At 37.9% G+C, this 18,057-nt stretch overlaps 1 protein-coding gene across 3 annotated transcripts in view; it reads right to left on the bottom strand.

Annotated features, from left to right (window-relative positions):
* SPTLC3 (serine palmitoyltransferase long chain base subunit 3) overlaps positions 1 to 18,057 on the bottom strand; it is a 158,568-nt gene that overhangs the window by 80,786 nt on the left and 59,725 nt on the right. For all 3 annotated transcript variants that reach the window (XM_004061820.5, XM_055373525.2, XM_055373526.2), the window contains 2 exons: positions 13,018 to 13,172; positions 10,927 to 11,075 (listed from right to left, as the gene is read on the bottom strand). In XM_004061820.5, the coding sequence (XP_004061868.3) occupies positions 10,927 to 11,075; positions 13,018 to 13,172 (304 nt within the window). The remainder of the gene's footprint in view (positions 1 to 10,926; positions 11,076 to 13,017; positions 13,173 to 18,057) is intronic.

The raw sequence follows: 18,057 nt of genomic DNA, 5'->3' as shown, positions 1-18,057 counted from the left end.
GTAATTCTTGCATTAAAGCCAGCATTCACATTCTGCTTAAAGAATTCCATCTTGGAGTTCATGCTTCAGAAGCATTTGGGGTACTCTGTTGTCCTCTTTGATCCACTTCCGTCCAGTCTAATGGAGGTTATGGAGCAATATTGCTTCTTGAGTGACTTTGTTTTTCTGGCCAATATTCTGAGATAGTCTGGAAGAAGCCAGATGTAGTATCTGAAATGGGTCTAGGTCATACAGTTACGCTAAGCATACACCACTGCTGCTGGGTTAAAGACCCTCCATCATGGTGAAGTCTGGAAAAATGGTGGAAATAACTTTCAACTGCCCGCTTACTCAGGTCTTCATTTTAAACAAACCACAAATCAACCTGCTTTTTGGCAGGTTGAAGCATTAGCAAATATTAGATCAGATGTAAATAATAACCTTAAGTGGGGCACAGATATATAATTATGATGGTCTTTCACATCAAACAATTCTGATGAGAGAAGATTTTCTAAGTAGACAGAATAATAACTTGTCTCTCATCCCCTGGTCTCAATTTCCTTTTTGTAAAGTTTTATTTATTTTTATAAATAATGTGTAATGAGTGTTCAGCAATGTACCATGATTGCTTAATTTAATTCTCATACTCTATAACCTCTCTAATCCTCACACCTACACATATTCTATAAAGTAAGCAACTGTATCCTTATTTTACTAATGAGGAAACAGGTACCAACGTGATGCTACTTAAAGGAGACAGAACTGATAAATGCAGACCATCTGCTTAACAATGTGCCAACCTAATATACTGAAATATTTTAAACCTTATCTCAATTGTCATCCAAGTTTTTGAGGTTGGTACTATTATTATCTTCATTTTATAGATGAGGAAAAAAAAAAACCTTCAGAGTTTAGTTTACCCTCAAGACCCCTTGGAGGCTCCACGGTCACACAGTTAGTAAGTTTAGAGCCAAGATTCAAATTAGCATGTCTGACTCCAGAGATGAAACACTTCATCACAATTCCATGGCTTTTTCCAAAGCAGGAAATTTTGGCAGCTGTTAGCCCAAGGGATGCTAAGCATCTGTGTGTTCTTAAATATATAAAGCTTTGTTGTTATAAACATCATAGGACAATTTATTGAAATATTAATGTATGCACGTTCTCCTTAAAAACTTTTTATTCCCCTCCTTCCATGTTTAGTAAGTAACCAGGTTGGGTTTAGTCTTTTGTTCGTAGAGAGGTTCATGATACAGGGTCCAAAGCAGGAATTATTTCCTGCCAGTCTTTATAGAAGCTTACACAAATTGAAGGGATTCCATTAGGAGTGCTCAAAGGAGAGGAATCAAGGTATGCGAAGCAGAGAGGGTAAAGAGGATTTGATCAAGACTTGGGTCAACGGATCCATTCATATCTCTTGACGGTAGCTGCCTGGGGACCGTTGCAAGTTGCATGAACATGGCTTGAATGCTAGATACTGGAGTCTCTATCCTCAACGTAGACTCCTCAGCCTCCAACATAGGACAGAGACACTAGGTTGCTGGACCACAGGGCTTGTATTTAAACAGTGGGCCAACAGTGTTGACCAGTGTGGTTGTGGGACCAAGGACCAGGAGACAGCCCTGATGTTGGGAGCTGCATAATAATCTAAAAGCTTTGTTCCATCTTGAAGAATGGGAGCCTCAATATGGACTAAAAATAGAAATCCAGATTGGGAATTGGGGCCAACATTAACTTGGTAATAAAAAAAAGGAACTTGAATAATTCTTGCACTCTCGAGTTTGTGATACACATGGCCTTTCCATTCATTAACTATGTGACCTTGGGAAAGTTATTGAGACTTTCTGGACTTTGTCATGAGCTTTCATAAAAGTAAGTTAGACTAAACTCTAGGGACCTTGCTGAACCTCAGTTCTGTGATTTCATTACTCCTTCTGTATTTTACTTTGACTAAATGGCAGAGAATTAAGTCTGAAAGTAGTATATGATAAGATGAGAGGCTCTATATTGTACCTTTGATGAAGATTAATACATAGGCCCCTATGTGGTCTTTTAGTTCTAGCTCTTCATTAGAAGAGTTTATTCTACTCCTTCTGGGCTCACTAAAATAAACTCAAATTATATAGGGGCTCCAGGCTGGTGAATAGTTCAGAGGAATATACACATCTTTACCCTGAAAGATGATAATAGAAACATAAAATAGGTAGATGAAAAATAGGGAAAGTCTGGATAAACTCCTGGACCCTGCAACTTAAGTCTTTTCAATCCTGGGCTACTTAACACTAGGTGAAAAGTCAGGTCACATATTTAGGTTATGTCCTGTCTATGAGAAGAAACACAGGTGTCAAGATGATCAGAAATGACTTCCATTGTACTACCAGGTCTAACTCTTTTGCATTATCAGGAAGAGTACAGAATAAATGGATTGGTATTACATTTCTGTCACATGGTTCTTTTGCCACCCTCAATGCTCCTCTTCCCAAAGATAATCACCTGGACATGAGAAATTAGGGGCAGACATTGATGATGTCCTTGGTCTTCTTCAAGTTGATATCACTGGCCTTAAAAGATATACACAGGTGCCGATGTCAATGAAGTTTGTATTCTTAATATATTTGGCTCTAGTGAGAGTTTTTTAGTTTAAAGGAAGGAGCTTGGTGTTCGGCTGATGTGAACTGAGATTTGGAAATGTGGCTCAGTGCTATAAATCTAGAGGATTTATTTTCTCTAAATCATTGTGATGTCAAGTACTTGTCTAGATCAGCAAACTTTTGATAGAGATCTAGAGAATAAATGGTTTGGGCTTTGCAGGCCATATGGTTGTTGTTGCAACTGTTCAACTCTGCTATTGTAAAGTGAAAGCAGTCATAGACAATACACAAAATAGTGGGTGTGGCTGTGATCCAACAAAGCTTTATGGACACTGAAATTTGAACTTCATATAATATTCATGTGTCACAAAGTCTTATTCTTATTTTTATTATTCCAATTATTTAAAACTGTACAAAAACAGGGGGCAGCTGTATTGGTTTAGTGACCTCTGATCTTGATGGTTTTCAGTTTTTGCTATAAGCAGTATAGGGCAGTACAAATGGCTCTCCAGTGGGACTCAAGAGAACTGATGTCTAGTCTTCTCAACCTACAGACTGTGGAAACATTGATTGGCAAGTCATTAAAAATCTCTGGGGCTTCATGTGTCTCATCTTATGGTATTTATGTGGGAAGATGGAAGGTGGTAGATCTACAAATTCCGAAATTCTATGAGTTTCAACATTGTTTGATCATCCCAGATATCACTTTGCTGGCAAGTATTATACTTATGTAAAATTACTGTCATATCTTGTTGAATTGTGCTTGGCTTTGTTGAACCTATAGGACTAAATTCTACACTTGCAGAAATATGCCTGCTAGTTGAAATTGAGCTGTGCTATAATTTCTATCACGGTCAGGAGAAGGGCAATTATGTTGTCAGAACTCTACTAGGTCTCAGGAAATTGCCAGAAGGCTTTAAGAAACCAAGATACGCTTTCATTTTTCTCCTCCCAAACAATTCCTCCGAGAGTCCTATTCTCCTGAAACATACTCTTAAAAGAAAATTAAGAGGCTTGAGAGAAATGCAATAAAATCTCATTAATTGGAATCTGTAATAATTTGGTTTGAGAGGAATTGGCACTATTCATGAAGAAAGGTTTTGTGGTGTCTATTAACCAATTAGAGTGGGGATGTTCATTGCTAATTTAATCAAATCCACTGCTTGAAAATGTGTTTGTTACATTGATTTACATAAAAATATGTTAATTAAAATTTCTTTTTAAAAGAAAGTTAAGATCTCTACTTGGTAGCAATATTTTAGAAACTGCTCGTTCTTAAGGCAATTAAAAGGCCATAAGAATATATTTATTTAAAATATACTTTAGGCGTATTGCATATTTAGGCTGGTCCCTTCTTCAAAAGCTCAGGTTAACAAAACTACATTTCTTAGACCTAGCTACAAATCTTTGAGAAAGAAACACAGGAAGAGCCTTGATAATTTAAATTAAATGATAGCAGATAATTTGTTAGGAAGATAAATGGTTGGGAGGAGGGCTTTACAAATTCTCTAATGATTAAGAACAATATGCTGGACATCCTATGGTTCATAACCTATAGTTCAGCAATGTATAGCCAATTATTAACCAATGTTATTTCTGTATATCAGTGACAATTGCCATCAAGTAAGTTTGCATCAGCCCACTCCTTGTTCCTCTTTGCCTTTAAAAACCTGCTTGTGGCAAAGGCGGGAGGGAGCACTTCCCAAAGCAACTTGGAAGTGTGTCCTGGGAAGCTGTCCTCAACTTCGGCCCAAATAAACTCTCTATATTAATTTTGCTTCAGTTTCTTTCTTTAGGTCGACAGGAGGAACTAGGATTTGAGTTCAAGCAACTTAATCCCAGAGCTTTTGTTGTTGACCATGGTGCTAAGGAACTTCATTATAATTTCAAATGGCTAAATAATATTATGCTAAACAGATCCAGCAAATATATTTAATCAATTTCTGAATGTTAGAAACATACTTGTTTCCCTAACTTTATCATTATTAGTCTCACTGCAATGATTATTCTTGAACATATTTAAATACTTTATTCAAGTTTAAATACTTATTCATTTTTTAAAGACAAAATTGCTCAAAATAGAGTTACAAAGTTAAATGGCTGCTTTTGATACCTTTTCAAATCGCTCTCTAATTTTCTCTGTCAATGGTATATGAGAGTGCTCTTTTCTTCACTCCTTTGAAACTACGGGGTATTATGTTTTTTTAACTTTTGTCAATTAGGGAAAAAGGATATCTCAATGTCTTAATCATTCTTTGGGGTGATGTGATAATGACAGAAGGGTTGAGAAATGTCACACTATCCTGGCTGTGCAGTTTTGCCTGTTTTTTTTTTGGAGATGGTTGGATTTTCACTCGGTCGTGAGGGTGGAGTACAGTGGCGCAATCTCGGCTCACTGCAACCTCTGACTCCCGGGTTCAAGCGATTTTCCTGCCTCAGCCTCCCAAGTAGCTGGGAGTACAGGCGCATGCCACCACATCCAGCTAATTTTTGTATTTTTAGTAGAGACGGGGTTTCACTATGTTGGCCAGGATGGTCTTGATCTCTTGACCTCGTGATCCGCCTGCCTAGGCCTCCCAAAGTGTCTGGATTACAGGCATGAGTCACCGCATCCGGCCAAGTTTTCCCTGTTTTGAACCTTATCAAAAACGTATCCTATTTCTTAAATTGGGATATTCTTTATTTTGGTGGTTTGTGAGAGTCTTTAAGTGTTAAGAATATTAACACGTTGTCATATATATTGGGAATAACTTTTTCCAATTGTGTTCTTTGACTTTTACCTTTGTTAACCTTGTTTTCTATGTACAGAAGTTTAAATGTTTCACTTTGCTGAATCTTTTCCCTTCAGGTTTCTGTGGGTGTTTTCTCTGGTTCCCTGGGGTATTAGGACAAAATAGACTACTGTCAGAATCAGGCTTGAGAAGCCTGAAGGGCAAACAGCTGTGGCAGGTGGTTGGGTTGGGAGCAGGCTGCCTCACCTCCAAGAGGGAAGAGTGCCTGCCCATTTTCCATGACCAGGGTGGCCCCTGTGGCACTGAGTCAGCTTGCAAGACCCCTCCCACACAGAGGGCATTCTGCCAGGATGAGGTGAATTCACCTGGAAAAGATGGGAGGCCAACACAGGTTGTAGAACTGAGCAGGGTTTGGTCATAAGCAACAAACTAGAAAAGAAGCATTGCGCACATCAAGGAAACAACAGTCTGACATTCCTAACAGGGTCCTCCCTGGGAACACACACAAGTGCATTTCATATTTGAATTGTCTCAGTAGTTTTATTTTATTCATTTGATATTTTTCATCAATTCATTTATTCATTCACTCATTTATTTTGAAAGTGTTTTTGGTGGTGGTGGTGGTGGTGGTTTTTGTTTTTTCCATGTCTATCTCAAATGTATTTGCAATTTATCTAGGTGTAATTTACCTACACGTAATATGTGAGGTGGGAATATAACTTCTTCTCTTCTCTTATATGACCAACCAGTTATAACACTAATCATGAAATCATTGATCCTTTTCTCACCTGATCTGAAATACTCTTCTTATCATATACAAATGAGAGTGCAATGTTGCATCTGTTTCCAGGCTTTTAGTTTCTACCCACCCACCTCTACCCTGCCTGTTGAGCTTGTGTTCAATTTACATATTTGTTTGGGGAAGAATTAATACAATTACAATACTGAATTTTCCCCTTCAAGGATATGGTATCTCCGTCTTTTTTAATAAATGTCTTCTGTTAAGTCTTTTATAAAAGTTTTGTAGTTTTCTTTCAATAGGTTCCAAACATTTTCAAAATAAGTTTATTCCCTAGGTGTTTGCCATTTTTGGTTATATTTAGTAGTAATATTATTTCCCTAATATATCTCTTACCATTTATAGTTGATTATTAACTTTATTGTATGAATTAAAAAATTGTTCTTTATTGAATCTTTTTATGTCTAATAAATTTTTGATTACTTAAATATGTAAAGTGGAGGAAAATGGACCAAAACTCTGTTTTGAGTGGAGGGATGGGCTCACTGTCCTACTTGCTCAATTCCCTCTCTCTCTGGTAGCCCCAAGAACAGCCCCTCCACAAGTCTCACTTGCCCTCCATAGGTCACAGCTTGAAACCCAGAAGGTGAACAATAAACTCAACCACAAATAATGGCTATTTTACCTCTTCCTTTGTAATATATATACTTCTTATTCTGTTGTACAATAGTCTTTCAATAAATATTCATTAACTTAGAGAATGAATAATTAATTATATTGTTCAGTACTTGCAAAACTTATTAAAAATGATAGTAAAACAGGCATCTTCATCTTTTTCTTGACTTTAAAATAAATACTTCTAGTATTTAACCAAGAATCATAGTACAATCTCTTTGAGGTAGATATTTTTTATTCTATTCAGGAATTTCTTGTTTATGTTCTATTTAAAATTTTAGAGAAATGGATAATGAATTTTATAAATGCTTAGCAGCATCTATGAAGATAATCAGTTTACTTCTTAGCTATTTCAATATTTTAAATTATCTCCTTATTGAACTATTATTTTGATCCCTGAATAGAATTACTTGATTATGTTGTTCTGTTATTTGAATGTACTGTTAGTCTCAATGCCAATTTTTATATGTAATATATATAATATTATTATATTATTACTTATAAAATATTTATATTTATATTTTCTTTTTACATGTTTACAAAATACATATGTTACTTACAAAAATATATAATAGTTTTATAAGTAATATTATTTATATTTTATATATAAAATATATAAAGTAATAGTAATGTATTCTTTTCCCTTTATTAAATGCATGTTTGTTAGATTTGGAAATCAAGGTTATGCTAGCTCAATCATTGTCACCTGTGGCTGCTTATCAGCATCACCTCCAGTGACTTATTAAAAATACAGATGTTGGGCTTGGGCTGGTGGCTCCTCCCTATAATCCCAGCATTTTGGGCGCTGAGGCAGGAGGATCACTAGAGGCCAAGAGTTTGAGGTTACAGTGAGCTGTGATTACACCACTGCATTCCAGCTTGGGTAACAGAATGAAACTCTAACTCTTTAAAAAAAAAAAGTACAGATAGCTTGGCTCAATAGAAATTACTATTTCAAATTCCTAAGTTTCTGTTTTTAACTTTAATAATTCAATACTTTTGCTTTTCTTTTATTCCTTGCTATGTTGGTTGCCCAGTTTACTAGCTTTCATCTTTCCTGCTTAGTAAAGTAAGACTTATATTTTCCTCTATGTACACAACTAGCTGCCTCCCATAATCTCATACTTGTTAGTTTCTTATTAATTTTTAGCTTTATTCACAGGATTCAAGAATGTGACTTATGTAGGTTCTACTTTTTAGAATTTCATGTGGTTTTCTTTGTGGCATGATATATAGTAGATTTTTATGAAAATTCAATGAGGATTTAAAAAGGTGAAGTCTAGTGGTAATGTTTTAAGGTTTAGCATTCAATTGATAACTATTAAATTAACAATCATTAATGATTACATTGTTAATGTCTTCTATATCATTTATTTATTTATTTTTGGCTTCTTACTTTATTACGTTATAAGTAATAATATTATTTATATTTTATATATAAAATATATAAAGTAATAGTAATTTATAGTTTTCCCTTTATTAAATGCATGTTTGTCAGATTTGGAGATCAAGGTTATGCTGGCTCGATGGTTGTCAACTGTGGGAGACACCTTATTGTCTCCTATTACCATATCTTTTTTTGTTCTTTGCTGCTTCATTTATGTGGAATGTAAATTGACCCATAAAGGAGTCAAAGTCTCCCTTAATTTTGTATTCCACTATTTTTTAGTTGTACTCTAAAATAAGCAGTAGTACATAATTTCACATCTTAAAAATAGCATTTGCACTTCTGTACAGATGTGTCTGGAAATATATCATTTCCAGCTGTATTTTTGGGCTCAGTTTTAACATTTACAGGTGCAGGTTTTGCAAACAATCTTCCTCCAGGAACCTGCCTCCTGGGCTCTTCCTTTGCTGCTCCTTCTACTGACATGACCTCCCTTTTGAGCCCCTTTGGTGGTTGCAGCAGGGAGGTGGGCTCTAGGTACCTGGTGGGACCTGTCTCTCTATTTTTCACCCTTTGAAATAATTTTAACTTAATATCGTATATTTTTAAATTACAGCACATAGTTGAGATTAGGTTTTTGGCCAAATCTCAGTCTTTTTCTTTTAATAGACAAATCTGTTCTAGGTACATTTTTTTTGTCAAAATAATATCTGTCATCTAAGTTTTAAGTGATTCCTTGTTATTTCGTTTTCTATCTTTCCTCTTTTGTTACATGGATTTTATTTTCCTTTTTCCCCTGGAACATTGAAAACTATTTTTAAAAGCTCTGAGGAGTTATTTTTTAGTGATTAAATGTTCATGAACTTGTAGGTTCTCAAGAAGGTATTTTGGTTACTAAAAATTGTTGAACTTCTAGCTTTCCAATTTTCATTGTTAACCCATTTGTACTGTTAAATATTCTCTTGACACGTTTTCCAGAAGTTACCTGTGTTCATTAGAATAAATGGCTTTCAGAATCACGCTACTCCTAATTCTTGCATGCCATGTTAAGATTATTGTTAATGTTGCAGAATACTTTAAATATCCTCTCTTTATTTATTCATTTCCTGACTGGCTCCTCATATTCATGTTTCAGTCATTCTATTTGCCTAAAATTAGTGACGGTGGCTTCTCTTTGAGTCTTTCACTATTTACTTGAAAAATGTTAAAGTCCTTTTCTTAGAACTTGGCATGGAGAGCTAAATGAAATGGAGAAATATTAAAAACTGGGCGATTCAGAAGGGTGAGTATGTGGAGAAAGAACTTGGGCTGAGTGAAAGTCCCAAATGGGACCTTCATTTCTGCCTAGTTTCTTAGGGTTTGCTAAACCTATGGAGTCGGGGAACCGTGTTCCATATCTGGCTTCCCCTGTAAGTGAACCACTGCCTGTATCAAGCAGCTTTCCTTCAGCCTCTACTGCCTGTGTAGGCAGCATTCTGTCTCACTGAGTTGGGGGGTTGTTATCAGGAATGTGTCTTCTGCCTGGTCATTAACAACCCTGGTATTGGGTGTCACCAGCACCAGAGGAAATATCTCAAATGGTTACTGACCCTGTGCTCCTTATGGCTGGGGGTACTCCTCCAGTCTCTGCCCCATCTCCAAATGGGGCATCACAGGTGACCCAGTCCTTCTAAGTGGAGTAAAGCCTCCTGTTTTCATCTCCACCCTGTTAACATCTCCAGCCCTTATGCCTCAAAATGAAGATAAGATGTTTTTCTTAAGAAATCTGTGCACCCACTATTAACTCTAGAGCTTTAGCCAATGAATGTTAGGATTAAAAAGGTACCTACTTTGTTCAATGTGAATTATTTGCCGCACAAGTCTGAATAATTAAATAGTTTCTAAAACTCTCTACTAATTGGTTACCTAAGAGGGACATGTGGTTCATAATTCATTAACATGATAGTAAATCCCTTTTTAATCACATTTGCCTCCAATTCTTAGGCAGACCTAACTGACCTGGTGAACCTTGCATGTGTCACTGGGAGGGAGAAGGGCTGTAGTAGAGAAAGCTGAGCTAGACTGGGAATTAGGTTGGTTATTTAACTTCCTTGAGTACATCACTTAGGTGCCATGATCTCAGATTCTTCCCCCAGAAGATGAGAATAACACCACCTGTGTTGCCTACACAGGTGTTTTTTTTTTTTGAATAAATGAACGCTCTCCCTCTCTCTAGCCTCATGCCAAGATTTGAAAAGCACTCTATAAGAACAAGCTTGCATTATTCTTTCTTCCTGAATTGAAGATGAGTGGGTTTCCTTCTCACAGATGTTACTACTTTGAGTAAGAGAAAAACATTTTCACTAAAAGGAAAATAAAGAGGCAGGCTGCTCGTCTGCTTCACCTGGTCCATTCATTCATTTATTCAGTGCAACATTCCACAAGTCCAATCCCTCTTCTCACAAAGCTTATGTTTTAGGAGCAGAGACAGGCCATAAACAAATACAAATGCAAGATCATTTTAACTGGTGATGAACATCGTTAAGAAAAGTGGAAGAAAGGGCAGAAAAGGACCAGCTAGAGGAGGCAGAGTGTTGCTATTTTAGATAATATGGGCAGGAAAGATCCATTTTTATCTATTCTGGAGAATTGAAACATGCAATTAATAAACTGCCTGGCAACAGCCTAATGCTTGAAATTTCCCAAAATATCTCTTTTGTTTCTCTCTGCATTTTATAATACCTTTTTAAGGGACACAGTCCAAATATGATCTAGATTTGAGAGACAGACACAAGGAATCTGAGACCTAACAGCAAAAAGTTTCAAAACAGTGAATGTACATACCCATTTCATGCCTGGTGCTGGCCACGCCTGTGCCATACACCTCTAAAACATCCTTTATTGTCCTCATAGACTCATCGTACTTGGCTGCAAGACCAAGGAAGTTATAGGAGCCCATGTTGATGACATCTTTGATGACTCTTCCAGTAAACCTGTGGGGAAACATGTAAATGAGCACATAATCCCCTCCCCAGGATTATGCACGATTCAAAAAGTCCCTGGTGAAAGACTTGGGTTCCTATGAAGAAAAAGAGGATGAGGTGACCAAGGAGATGGCAGCTCAGATCTGTGAGGTGGAACAGAGCTGGCAGGAGGTGGTTCAGTCTGTCCTAGAGGTTGGTTTCCCTCGGAGGATCCAGACCCCCTCAGCCAGTGCCGGGCACTTTAGTCCCTGGAAGCTGGAAGAGGATGAACAGCCAGGTAGCTTCCAGCTCACAGCAGGCCTCCAACTTGGACCTGCCACAGCTCCAGAGCTTGACTGGATGGAGACAGGACAATCTCCGATATTCATTGGTCATCAGGATATACCAGGAGTTGGTAACATCCACTCAGGTGCCACACCTCCCTGGATGATCCAAGATGAAGAATGCATCTCTGGGAACCAACAAACAGGATCGTCCTTTAAAGAATTTATTAAAGAAAAGGAAAAAGAGGAGTTGAAGGAACTTTCCCCAAACTGAGTTGGGGCCAACTTTAATCACAGCTCCAGGACCAGTGCAGGCTGGCTGCCCTCTTTGGACCGTGTCTGGAATAATGGATACTGTTGGCAGTTTAGGCGTCAACTCAGAACTGAAGCTGCAGCAATGAACAAGCAGATAAGCAGTCACATTAAAAAAAAATGCTAATCATTCCCTGATGCTCTACCAACTACCGTGAGGCTAAAAGCAAAGTCAACAAACTCCTACCCACTATTATTCCTTCCACCAAGTTCATTATCATTGTCTTTCTTAGGAAACAGACATGCCCATTCATTTGATTTAATAAAGTTTTATTTTCCCAGATGTAAAAAAAAAAAAAAAAATTATCCTAGTGCTGGAGAGGCCTTAGGTCTGGCCCAAATCATGTATTTTCTTTCTTATTAACTTGCATTGTTTTCAGCATAAAGAAAGAAAAAGAAAGAAAACCTTGTAATTTGAAGCAATTTGGATGGAACTAGAGGCCTTTATATTAAGTGAAATAAGCAAGGCACAGCAGTCAAATATCACATTTCTTTTTACCTATAACGTGGGAGCTAAAAAGGCAGATCTCATGAAGGGAGAGTAGATTGGTTGTTACCAGAGGCTAGAAAAGGTAGGGAGGAGGGGGAGATAAAGAGAAATTGACTAACAGGTACAAAGATATGGTATGATAGAAGAAATAAAACTCAGATCAGTAGGGTGACTGTGGTTTATAAAATAATGCATGGTCTATTTCAAAATAGCTAGAAGAAAATAATTTAAATGATTCTGGCATTAAAAAAGACAAATATTTAAGATGATGGATGCCCCAAGTACACTGATTTGATCTTTACAATTTATATGAATGTATTAAATTATTACATGTACTCCAAAATAATGTACATGTATTATGCATCAACAAAATTGTTACCAAAAAATGGTTTTCCCTAAGAGAAAGGTAAACCCATGATGAAGTTGGGCAGAGCATTTGAGAAAGACATCTTGACCCATGGATTGTTACTTAGACCTGATTTTCCTTGGGCACTTATTTCTATGACACTCATGCTCTGGTTTAAATTCTAGCAAGAGCCTTCTAGAAGAACAAGAACCATAGTCATCACTGTCTCATTCAGCTGTAAGTAGGAGAGTAGAATTTGTCAATAAAGCTGAAAGGTGTCTTCCTGGCTGGCTTGGTGTGTCCTGCACCTTCTGACACAGGTCTTAGGTTAATTACAATACAAAAAAGCCACCCTGGCAGCTGCTTGATTACTTTACTGTGCCTTCCTCCCCTGGCATCAGGAGGGCTTGCAAAGGCATAAATGATACAAAACCAATGGCTTCCATGCCTTGTTTTTTTGGATTTGTCATCTAGTGGCCATGCTAGGATATCCTTGAAAGGTTTTTCTTTTCACCAATCCCCTCCAAGAGGTTCTCTCACCTAAACGTCCAGTTATAGTCGTCCGATACCCTCTCCATCACATCAAACAGAGGCCCTGGGGCACTGCAGATGGGCCGGTTCCAGTTGTCTCTGATTCGCATGTAAAGGTTTCGTGTATAAAAATTTTCAAAGTCTTGATACAGTGGCACAAAATCCTGTTAGAACAGAGGTAGAAGGTTATCTCTGGTTCTTTGCTTTCTGGATTTCACTTACAATTGAAGCAGGGAAGAAGACCTGGAAGAGCTGTGGAAATAACACATCTACAGATATATTTTGAGCAAAGGTCAGTAGGTGAGGGAAGCAAATCTGTGAGGCTAAAGAACATGCCTTTTAGTGGGGGAATGAAAACATGTGATGAATAGGGGTAACAAAGATGTCAGTGCAATGCAAGCCCGAGAGCAAGTGGAGACAACACGTCCCTGCAGTTTCTCTAAGGGTAACACAGGTGTCTATGTCCAAAGCAGTTTCGTTGGAAAAAAATGGTTGAGATGATCATGTGTTTTCAACTTTTTTGAACATGAATATATCACTCACTGTGTGTTTAGAAGTGGGGATGAACTTGAACTATTGGACCTGCTGGCAAAACTGCTACTCGAGGGTGGCCAGCTGTTACATGGCCAATGGAAACTAATCAGAGGAGCTCGTGGAGGCAGCGGGCCTCTCTCACAGCTGAGGTAAGAACACTGAGTTGCTGTATAAAGTGTAATCCATGACTAAAGGGATCTGCAATCTAGCTGAGGCTTAAAGCAAGACATGTCTAATGTCATCATTTGACTCTTAATAGTTCCCTCTTCCCGTTTAGAAAAAAAAGTATAGCTCATTGCCGGCGCTCATTTGATTTTACATAAACATGCTCTTTGAGGCTGAAGCAAATCTGACTGATTTTCAATGTGAAAATAAAATATACAAACTGTTCTTGGAGTTAGTTCTAAATAGAACTAACATCAAAATCATCTGCATCAGAATAATCTATTTAGGAAAAATCAGATTCATCAAATGAATTTTTGGCTAACAACTGTTAAAGAATGATGCTAACATCACGCATAGGAATGCTACGTTTTCTAGGATTTGACATTTTCCGTGAGCTAGAGAGTTACTATATTATGTAAGTGGAAATACCATTACTAAAACCAGAATGCTGTAAATAGAATGATGTCTTTTGTTTTCAAAGTTGATATACTGGAGCAATGCGAAAATAATACAAGTGAGATATTAATAGTTCATGGCAAGGTTTTCTTAGGATGAATGCTGCAGCTTCAAGATTCTCCTGCGAGTATTCTTGGAGCAAACAGGAAGAAAATTAATCCAAGGCAGAAAATGCAATAATGGTAACTGTGGCCTAAGCCAAGCACTTTGGACATTCGTGGGATTACAGTAGGAGGGAGAGTCCTACCTTGTTGGAGGAATCAGGGAAGCTTTATGTGGGAGAGTCCTTGGAGATGGGCACCAAAGCAGAATGAGATTTTTATGGGCAGGGATGCTTGGGGAGTTCTCAGGGGAGTGGGTTTGTATGCTGGGAATGTGGAGTGCATTTGGGAAGAATTAATAAGAATAAAATATAATGCATACGCTGTCACTCTTTGCTCAGAACTTATAATGGCTCCCACCTCACTCCTGATTAGACATCCTGACTCATATAGCCTCTGGTTACCTCTCTGACCCCATCCCCTAATGACTCCCTACAGCGTGGGTGAGGCTGCAATGTCAGCTGGGCACAGACAGTGGGAACCTTGAGGACCCGAAGCATTTGCAGGAAGAGCTCATCCTTTATCCTGCAGGTAATGAGGGGTCACTGAATAATTGGGAGTGAGCCTTCTCATTCTCCCGCCTATGCTTTGGAGCACTTGGCTCTCCTTTCCCTTATTAAATGAAGCTGATTTCCTCAAGGAACAAGGAGACCATGGGGAGTGCCTTTGTGGATGACCGTATGCTACTGCTTTGCCCACTCATTCTCTGCACTGGTTCATTGCAGAATATAATATGGAGAATAGGCAGGTTTTGATGGCAGATGGCTACACCCAAGCCACAGATCGTTCTGTCACTTCATCCTTTGGTCCTTGGTGACAACAGCATCATTTCTTGGGGAAAAAGTATACTTTTTTTTTGTAGGAAAGAATGTTCATAAGCATATACTGTCTGAATTTGAAGGATGGTTGGGCAATTCTACATTTAAAAGTCTCACCTTGAATGCATTTTCTTTAAGTAGCTGTGATGTAGGTTTTGTTATGATTTAAAGCTCCAAGTTTCTGATAATCAATTATACTCTTTATATGTCTTTCTCACAGGGAAAGAGACATATTTTTGAGGCTACGAGATTATATAATTCTAGAAAACTCATTCTCAAACTATTTCTTCTTCGATTCAATACACTTTTTTCAGACTGTTTACTGCTTTGTGAATTATTCTATATCCCCAAATGTTGTGTTTCTCTATTTATAATTTTAAAAGTCTTATTTGAAATAATAATCTATAAACTCATCCTATCATGAGAAAAGAGAGAAGTAGGTGTGTAAGTAATATTTCTGGACTCTGAAGAGAATTATAATTTTAGGTTTTATGAGGAATCTTACCCAAAATAAAGTAGCAGTTGGTTTTGGAGAGGAGACAAGAATCAAAGTATTCTGTCTATAAAATTAAAATTAATTTCAGATTTGGAACTACAAGATGCACAGGGCACCAGGGCTAGAGGGGCCACAACAATCACAGAGCAGGGGTCCCCAAGCCCTGGGCTGCAGACAGGTACCAGTCTGTGGCCTGTTAGGAACCAGGCCACACAGCAGGAGGTGAGCAGCGGGTTAGCGAGCATTACCACCTGGGCTCCGAGCTCCACCTCCTGTCAGATCAGCAGTGGCATGAGATTCTCATAGGAGTGCAAATCCTATTGTGAACTGTGCATGGGAGGGGTCTAGGTTTTGTGATCCTTATGAGAATCTAATGCCTAATGATCTGAGGTGGAACAGTTTCATCCTGAAACTATACCCCTTCACCCCACCTGGCTTTTGGTGGAAAAATTGTCTTCCTCAAAAGCAGTCCCTGGTGCCAAAAAGATCGGGGACTGCTGTTTTAGAGCTCAAACACCCACTCGGCCCATGAGGAGAATCAGGCCCAGAAAGGTGCATGACTTGAACTCTGGTCAGCCTCGGACCTCACCCACTCCCCTAGACAGTGACTTCAGAGTGATTTCGGTCATACCTAGCTTCCCTCCAAAACACCAGTGATGACAAATCCCTGGCCCATGATATGGAAAACTAGGGCCAGCAGGTTGCCAGACTATATATAGTAGGAGTGTCCTTTAGTCATAGGGAACTTGGCGTTGGCTTGAAAAAACAGCCCATGGCTTCCCAGCCCATGCCACATGAAGATGCATTGTCATGGCCACCTAAGAGAAGGTCGGAAAATACTTCATCCTGTCTAACCTCTCTACCTCCTGACTCAGGGATTCAGAATTTGTACCTATGTAGAAATGGACAGCTGGCTCTTCACTGAGATAAATGCTTTGAGGGCAAGATACAGGGATTCTAATATATTCTTCAGGGTCAGAAAAGACTTCCTTCTAGGGAATAATCTTCATGCTTAATGGAAATTGTATAAATTAAGTACTTGCAACCCCCCTGCAAAAAGGAAGGGCTAGTGTTTGTTTGTTTTTTTTAAAGTACTCAGAGTTATTTCTTTGTGCATGACATAAACATTAACCCAGATCTGATACACAAGGTCAGTAACCTACATGTTTCTGAGAGGGCCTGTTGAGTTTGGAGACCTACTTAGAATTAAAGATCTGATCGGTGAATGAACTGACTTGCTTTTGGGCGTGGCCCTCTTCTCCCCACCTGTGAGGTTTCCTGTCTGTGTGTATTTCCACTCCACCCCATTCCTTTAAACAGCCAGGAGCTTTCTTCAGGAGCAGCCAACGCCTTCCAAAGGTCAATGTCCTCTAGTCCCAGAGAAGCTTCCCACAGCATTTTTAACTAAACCAGAAAATGAAGCTGGACTTGATATTTCAAAAACAAAAGCATTGCAATAGGATATATCTTTATTTATCTATAGACTTAATTTGTCATTTGGCTTACCATCTTTATTTTGCTTTCTATACAAATGGCTAGATACGATAGAAAATACCAGGCCATAAGGACACAATCATTTTGGAGAATGGAGTGTAGAAAGAAATGAGTTAAACCTAAAAAGACCTACAAAAATAGCATTGTTTCTTCTGCAATGTCATAATCTTTATTTTTCAATCTTATATTTGTACGATAATTTATAATTTTCCAAGTGTTATAGATATTTCTATCAAACTTTTATAGATAAGTTGATGGAAAGTCAGAAAACTTGATTGGACAAAATGGGAATTATTAATATTTCCAGTTCCCAAACCATGCTTTTTCCAAAAAATCCTGCTACAAGGCTTGATGCTTGTATGAAAGTGAAAAGAGCATATCCATAGCTCATTGTTAAAACTATTACCAAATTTGGAAGCATATCTCTTGTAGAGTGAGAAAGAATCTTTATCAAACACAATGTTATTCATTTGCATCTACATTGACACTTCAGTTCTCACCGAATACTGTATTTTATATAATTGTCCTTTCGAGAGCCAGCTGTTTCTAAGGCAGAACTTGGGATAATAACAAAATATGCTTATATTTTCCTTTTTGTTGATAAGGGTAACTGTATTTACAGTAGTTCTTTGAAGTATAAGAACCTAACTTAAAGATGGCTAAATTTAAATTTTATTCTTAAAGAATTAGATAGAGATATTGAATAAAGATGGCAGACTCAGTACTTATATGAATCCTACCACTCTTCTAAAAGTTCCATGGAAAAACAATAAAAAATAGATATTTAAGAAACAAAATAAAGTTGTAAATGCCTAGAAAGACCATCAAGAGTGTCATCAATGAATCAGAAATGCAGAAGAATCACAAAGACAGACATAAGTAAGATCTGATCACTGGGGAAATTAAACCACAGGAAACCATGGGTCCAAATATTTGCAGAGAAGACTGGCATGGATGTAAGCTAATAAAGTCAGCTTCAAGTTGA

Source organism: Gorilla gorilla, chromosome 21 (assembly GCF_029281585.2).
Source record: "Gorilla gorilla gorilla isolate KB3781 chromosome 21, NHGRI_mGorGor1-v2.1_pri, whole genome shotgun sequence".
Lineage (NCBI taxonomy): Eukaryota > Metazoa > Chordata > Mammalia > Primates > Hominidae > Gorilla > Gorilla gorilla.
This window is presented reverse-complemented; position numbering and strand designations above follow the sequence as displayed.